Source organism: Montipora capricornis, chromosome 12 (genome assembly GCF_036669925.1).
Source record: "Montipora capricornis isolate CH-2021 chromosome 12, ASM3666992v2, whole genome shotgun sequence".
Classification (NCBI taxonomy): Eukaryota; Metazoa; Cnidaria; class Anthozoa; order Scleractinia; family Acroporidae; genus Montipora; species Montipora capricornis.
The window spans coordinates 35,767,438-35,774,937 of NC_090894.1; the positions used below are offsets into that span (position 1 = coordinate 35,767,438).

Below are 7,500 nucleotides of genomic sequence, written 5' to 3' on the forward strand. Positions count from 1 at the left end.
CGATCGCCAACAGACTTCTTTGGAAGGACACTTGATTGAGCTTTGTTATCTCCTGGAATAACGCTTTCCAATGCTCTTGAGCTTCACTTGGTAGCTTGTCGTCCCAGTCAGCCCCTGTCTGCCACAAGTTCTGGAGGCCAATTTTTGCTCTAATGATGAGTGCCGATGCTAGTCCGATAGGATCATAAATCTGCGCCACCTTACTCATTATCTTCCTCGTGGTTAATGTATTTTGGTCACAGGATGAGCTCTCCACTGGTACAAGCATATCGTCACGCACCTTGAAACGCAGTTCATCAGTTTTGTGTTTCCAAAAGACCCCGAGGACTTTGCCTTCGTCCTCTTCTCCATCTACCTGTAATACTGTTTCGTCTGAGTCGTCTCTATTGAGGCCCTTTGTAAGGTCTTCACTTGAGGTCCACTCCTTCACCGAAAAACCTCCTTTTGACAAAATGGTGTCAATGTTTCCAGTAAGCTTCTTAGCTGATTCAACATCATCTACAGAGTTGCAGATATCGTCCATGTAAGAATTTTCGTGATGGTCTCTGCCGCTTCCGGAAGTCGTCCTTGTTTTCTTCCGCTGTTTTACGCAGTGCTATCTGGGCCATCGCTGGGGCTGGCTTGTCTCCAAACGTCAGCACTGTTTTGACGTATATATCGGGCTCCCTTACCGCTTGCATGTTCCTCCCAAGGAAGCGATGCACATGCTGATCCCTTTCTGGTATCAATACTGGCTTTTCTCTGAAGAGCAAGATAACCCCGAACAGACTGTTAAGCGTATCGGGCCCTTTTAGCCAGTAATCATTTAGGGCGTGACCTTGGTACACTGACGACGAGTTAAAGACAATCCGCACTGGCGTGCTTTTCTTTTCAGGTCGGATTACAGCGTGGTGGGGCATATAGTGTACCGGTCCAGTGTAGCTGTCAACTTCCTTCTTGGATAGCTTTCTTGAGAACTGCATTCTCTCCATTTCCTGCATTTGATTATCGTAGGCCATCGCCTTTTCCTTGTCCTTTTGGAGGCGCCTTTCTGTCGATTCCAACCGTTTCATTGCCAACGGCCTATAGATCGTTTTCACTGTCATGCAATAAAAAAATAAATCGAAAACCATCCAGTGGAAAAAGTCAAGAATTCGTGATGTTGTAGAAGATAAATGAAGAAGACACTTCTCCAAGTTTTAGGCCTGTGCGTTTCCCCAAACTTCAGATATTCGTCGAAATGTTTCGCAGAAATTTACAGAGCCCAGTATGAAAACGCCATGTTGGTGTACATCTGTGGTGCACCAATATGGCGGCCGGAAAGTAGTGTCAACATCTGTTACTTACTTTGGCTATCTAGACGAGTGATCATCAGTACTGAACAAACAGCTATTTACCTAAGCACTTTTCCTAATGCTTTAAATTCTAAAAAGGCTAAAACCATGAGACAAATATATATTTCTCAAAAAACTCGATCGTCGCCTCGTGTCAAGCACCGCTATAACTCAGAAATTCGAAATGCTCTGGTTTCCAAACGAAGCACGCTATTGAGCTTTAAAATTGCAAATGGATACAAATTTACCGCCTCTTATGCCTGATGAGGATAAAAGCTTTCGTGGCTCTGTAAATTTGGATTTTCGCAAATGATGACGTCACGTGAAAACGATCCATTGTTTGGAAGAAGGGTGGGGTCTTTCTTCCAGGAATATGGCACCATCCACTGCTGGTCCATCCTTACACACGAGTTGGAAATTATCTCCGCTTCTTCTCTCTCCATTTGTGTCAACTTTTCAGCGCCACAAACACACGGCTTCACCTCCACTCCCATTCTTTCAGTTGCCTAAAACTGCGATAACTCCACCGGGCCAGCAAAGCTGACATGACAAATGGCACTGACGGGTTGAGAATCATTCGACGAACCTCCAAAGACTACCCATCCTAGCGACGTGTTTCTCGCCACTAGTTTCCCAGATTGCTTGGTTTCGCCGATGTGCATCTGGGCGTGGTCGATTCCGATCAGTATGTCGACTGGACCTTTGCCTCCTCGTTATCTTTCACTTTTTATTCCCAGAAGCTCGGCAATTGGTTTAAGCCGCACAGGTGACACGTACTCGCTGATACACGGGATGCCAATTGCCTTAATTGAAACTATCTCCGTACGGTTGATTGATGACACAGGAACCTTGTAAACTTTTGTTTTGATAGTTTCCTCCTCTCCTCCTACTTTGGTAATAGTAACTGAGGTGTCCTTTCCTTGCAGTCCCAGTTGAGCTGCTGTTGACTCCCTGATAAGGCTGACTTGAGCTCCGGAGTCGAGAAGCGCATTGTTTTTCTTTTGAAGACCATTCTGACCATGAATCTTCACTGTTACCACTGGTAGAATAGCTTCGTGCTTGCTGGACAAAGATGCTACACCGATCTTATCAGGAATGTTCCTGTGAAGCAGCGGGTGATGGTAATGTGTGCATTCTTTTCCGTGATACGTTTTCGTACACTTCCGACGTCTACTGCAGTTCTCAACTCCATGATCTCTTCCTGCCGGTTTAAGGCAAGCGAAACAAACGTGATTTTCTTTGGCCAGCTTGATGCGTTCGTCAACGGCCAGAGCGCTAAACGAATGACATTGGTCCGTCCAGTGTGAGGAAGTTTTGCAAAACCAGCACTTTGCGCGTGTCGCGATGCCTTTCTTCCCGATATCTCCTCGTACGTGATGAACTGAGCGGGGATTAGTTGAACCGGTTCTCAAGGGGGCTGTTGCACGCATTCTTGATTTCATTTCCACAGTCATCCAGTCGATGAGCGTCTTTAACGTTGCCTTCTTACACTCCTGCTCTAAATCTCTCGACCAAACCTTCCGGTCATCAGCGCCCACCCATTTTTTGCTCGATGACAGATAACACGTGACTATTGTCCATGTCGAAAGGGACACCAACTTCTCTGAGCGTGTTGTAAGAGCGCCTCACCAAGTGTACGAGATCGCAAAACCTCGCGTCTTCGCCATTTTGAAGTGAGCGGAATTTAACAATGTCCTGAGTTATAGTATCGAACACGAATCGAGGGTCGCCGTAAATAGAATCAAGGTAATCCCAAGTGGCGTCATAATCCCATCCAATTCCCTTCATTAGTTCGAGAGGTTTTCCTTGTAGGCAAGCGCGAAGAAAGGTGATAGAATCTCTTTTGGAGTAACGTGACTCGATTGGCTGTTTGAAGTCTGCACGAAAAATTGTATATTCTCGGACATCTCCGGTGAATTTTGGCATTTTCGGCTTTCCCATTTTAAAACCACAGGAAGCGCTGTGGGAACATTGGCTGTCAGCAATTATCTCATTTGAACCACCGGCGACAATTTCGGTATTAACACTATCGTGACTGACAGATGAATTTGAAGTCTCTATTTGCTAGATAACTTTAACGGGATTAGTAGAACCGTCATCAAAGCCGTCGCTTTCTGGGTTTTGCATACTTGAAATTCCACTACAAATGGGCCCATCAGTACTCTTGTTTTTGTCCTTAACTAAATCTTTACTCTGAATTGGAACCTTCCCCTTATCACTGATACTCTCGATGTGTAATTTAGCTTTCATTTCCAAATCCATAAAGGTTTCCCGGCACTCAGCCATCCATCCTTCTTCGGTCTCGAATTCCTCATCGTCATCAATCATTTTGGAAAAATTCTCGTGTTTTACCACGAGGTCATTGAAGGCTTGATGGAGTTTATTTAAAGCTTCGCTCACCTCCGCTCCTGGCCTGTCGCAGTCAATCTGTTTCATTAACTAGTTTCCGGCTCTCCTAAGGGAAGCCTTTGCATTTCGCCGCGTCTTCTTTGCGTCTTTAAATTCTTATTCCACCATCTGTCTTGATTTCGGAAGCTTAAGACCTTCCAGTCCAGGCAGTTACCACCATATTCCTCGAACCAGCCGTCAAAGCCAGAAATCGAATGTTATGGAGGCTCGGGGTAAATGGAGTCCACCAGAAGAATCAACTGGATACGGCAAATCGTATAATTTGATGATTCTGTATTATTCGATCTAAAACAACGGACATTTCATGTTATTAGTATGATAGGTTTACAATACGTCTTACAAATCGGGTTAACTTAAACGAGCTAGACTAACAACAAATTTCAGGAATCTAAATCACTTACTTCTATGGCGATATCCAGTTGAGAAAACCAAACGGGTAAGTAACCGGAGAGCATACAAGGATAGCAAAACGAGGGAGCAAAAATCGAATCACATCTACACGTGTCGTAAGATTAAAAATACTGAAAGATATAAAACGGCAAGCCGACTAAATCCCAAAGTTAATTAAATTACAAAGTTCAAATTCGAAGTGTCAATCACAGACTGATCAATAAACGGAAATCACTGTTGCTATAGGCGCTAACCAATTTATATTTAAGTACACGAAACAATACATGGTAAAGCCTGTCTGCCTTTTGGGCTCAGATATTGTTGCTCCGTTCTCTTGATATTTTTGCGTAAACAATGTCCTGCTTCTCCCTTCAGCTTAGGACTTGTAACAGTTTAACCTAATGGATGAGCCACATCAAAGTAACCCAAAAACTATGCTAAAAAAAGAGGAAACTGTTTGTGGAGAGGACGATCCGAATGAAACTGGACAGGATAAAGAAGAATCCGCTAAGCAAGGAAAAAAATCAGCGTCGACGTGTATCAGGACAAGGTATAACTAATTAGTTGTGCATTTCTGCTTGGAGGAGAAAAGACGGAAATTTCGTGAAGGTACAATAACATCAAAAAGCCCCTGTGACAACGTCAGCGCCACTATTTCTAAAACATCCTAACATTGAACCACATGATTTATATTTAAGATGTGGTTCACTGACATGTCAGTGCTTTTTACAAGCCAGAGATTTCCCATGCAAATAAGCTTACTTTAGGTCAGTGTATTTAAACCAGTTTTTCTTTTTTTTGGTATAATCCCCCATCTGCAACCAGTCGGGTTAGTCCTGCAACTCGGGAAAAAATGGCGTCCCGATTTGTATCCGTGACAAGTGAATAGAACATCCAAATTAATTTTTTGTGCTGTATCTCACTGTTTTAGTATATACTAAAACAACTATTCACCTCAGTGTCGGTGGCTAGCGTTGGATATTTACCGACCCGCGAAGCGGCTCGGTAAATATCCACCGCTAGCCACCTCCACCTCGGTAAATAGTTGTTAATTATTGACGGTGGACTACAGGCTACGGTTTATAATTTGTTCTGTCTGGTCGATCTCACGTTCAGTTTTCCCTCGCTACCACGTATCCCAAAGCACTTTGCCTGTGATGTCGTAGCATAGTGTTGGGCTTGTTTTAGCTTAAACTGAGTCCACGAGAGCTTCTTTACGGGATGTCTGGGAGGGGTTAAATGACAACTGACAAAAGGCCTACACAGTTATACCGACAATTGAGGCCCAGAATTCTCTCACTACGAAGAATTCCTTTTTGCTCAAAATGATTAAAAGTTATTATAAGCTATTTACTGTGTACTGGAAAAGAGGAGTCTAGGAACAACTGGACTAACAAGGCGCTACAACGGCGTCGACAAAGGCTGCGAGGAGTTGTGTGTTAACTGTTATGAACTCTAACCGGAATGACCAACTGAGGAGTGTTGAGTCGATGAAGTATAAATATCATCGTTTTGTGGTTAAGATCTCCACAGAAGCATTTTTTATGTAGATATAGCGTTCTTCTTGTTGCATCCCAGGGACGTCTATGTTGTTAGTAGCACAGCCTTCAAAATTCAGTAGATATTACGCTCGAATACAAGAAAGTGACTTCAATGAAATGTCTTAAGCGAGGGGTAAACAGATTTATAAAGCATACAGTATAAAGTATTTTCCTTTCCTTTTGCAATGTTTGAGTGATTTGTAAGATTTGCACACCCAGTGAACACAGTATGCTTTCTTTTCAAAGATACTTGGTTGTGTTAGCTGAATACCCATATGCTGTGTTCTTCGCTACTTTAACAGTGGTCATTATTTGTGGACTCTTCTCTTTCGTTTCTCAACTGAACGCACCGGCGCTTCCAGATTTCTCCACCCCGATTATGGTAAGATTGCTAACACTTTCCTTATTGGATATGAAAGGTCAATAGTTCATTCTAAAGTAAATGAAGAAGAAGGATTTGAATTAGCCATGACCGCGTTATAATTTTCCAACTTGGCAAAATTCTGCGCAGCACGCAATGTTATTGGGTGAACATAGGTAAAATGAACATTTAACGTTAAAGACTGCAATGCCGTGTAACGATCTATGCCTTACGTTGGATCAACACAAACAGTGATGAGGATAAACACACCACTGTCTAAACGTGGCCTGAGCCTGCGATCCAACAACTTCAAAAAAACAGCTGACCTCGATGAGCTCTAAGGCTCAGACGAAGACCAGGCCAAAACCAGTCTCAGAAGGCTCAGGCCAGGCCATATTTACAACATCGATCTAAATTTGTCCAACACTGGGGATACGCGACCGGTATTTGATAATATCATAATAGCAAAATCTAGTTTACTGATTAAAACAGGAAACACTTTCTCATCAATCATTTATTCTAAACCATTTGCTAATTAACAAGTTTACCTAAATGGTAGAAATGCTCCCGAACGGAAGGGAGATGTTAAATTATGCTTGCGGTAATATAACGACGGTTCGTGCTTGCAATTAAAGAGAGATTTTAATAGGTCTTAATCAGGGACGGTACAAAACGTGGATCCCTAACTTGTGCATCCCCAGCTGGACCTCTTTCTGGACCCCACTCAAGAGAAGAAAGAAAACCGCATATGGTTTTCAGAGTGACCTCATCAAATTCTAAAATTAAAATCACAACGTCTTCTAAATTTTTATCTAAAGGAGGTTAAAGATGAGCTATAAATACTTTTTTTCAAGCTTCCAGTTCCGTGACGTCTTTTGTCTCGAAAATACAGCATTTTTGAAATTCCGAATTGTCACCTTGTGTGATACCATGATAAAAAGCTATTTGGTTGAAAAAAGTCTATCCTTATGAATTTCGGCAGTTTGACCCTATCAAATAAATTAGGAGATGTGTTCATACACAAGTATTTTACCGCATGAGCGAAAAGTAAGCGCTTTCATCGTAAAGTGAACTCCAGACGTTTTCGTTGATCACCGGCCGCCATATTGGACCATAATGGTGAGCCACCTTGGTGTCTCCATACTAGACTCTAGAAAGTTACGCTTCGGTTCGGCAAATAACTCAGAAACGATGTACCACACAGAACTGATAATTGGAAAGGTGCTTGAAAGATTTGTTTCCTACAGCATTTCAAGTTCTTGCCTTTTCAGTGAACGAATTTAGTTTTTTGTTGCGTGACAGTGAAACTATCTACACCAAAACAGCAATCGAGGCTCTTATCATGGGTGTCTACAAACCGAAGACCGAAGACCGAAGACCGAAGACCGAAGACCGAAGACCGAAGACCGAAGACCGAAGACCGAAGACCAAAAACCAAAGACCAAAGACCGAAAAGTGCTAAAACGCTTTTTTCTACGCCAAAAAC

At 42.7% G+C, this 7,500-nt stretch overlaps 3 protein-coding genes across 3 annotated transcripts in view; 1 reads left to right on the plus strand and 2 right to left on the minus strand.

Annotated features, from left to right (window-relative positions):
• The window catches only part of LOC138025746 (uncharacterized), a 1,881-nt gene extending 1,358 nt beyond the window's left edge, over positions 1 to 523 (minus strand). Inside the window, exon 1 of the mRNA XM_068872912.1 lies at positions 1 to 523. This exon is cut by the window's left edge and continues 1,358 nt beyond it. Coding sequence (XP_068729013.1) covers positions 1 to 523 — 523 coding nt within the window.
• Positions 524 to 2,026: 1,503 nt separating this feature from the next.
• LOC138025747 (uncharacterized) lies at positions 2,027 to 2,767 on the minus strand. Its single transcript, XM_068872913.1, has one exon. The coding sequence runs from the start codon at positions 2,765 to 2,767 to the stop codon at positions 2,027 to 2,029; it is 741 nt and encodes a 246-aa protein (XP_068729014.1).
• A 1,746-nt stretch (positions 2,768 to 4,513) lies between these two features.
• Positions 4,514 to 7,500, plus strand: part of LOC138025748 (protein dispatched homolog 1-like) — an 8,377-nt gene continuing 5,390 nt past the window's right edge. The window contains exons 1-2 of the mRNA XM_068872914.1: positions 4,514 to 4,662; positions 5,900 to 6,035. Coding sequence (XP_068729015.1) covers positions 4,514 to 4,662; positions 5,900 to 6,035 — 285 coding nt within the window. The remainder of the gene's footprint in view (positions 4,663 to 5,899; positions 6,036 to 7,500) is intronic.

What these genes read in the sequence shown, in the direction of transcription:
- LOC138025747 (XM_068872913.1), bottom strand. Translation starts at nt 2,767, where the DNA reads ATGACTGTGGAAATGAAATCAAGAATGCGTGCAACAGCCCCCTTGAGA.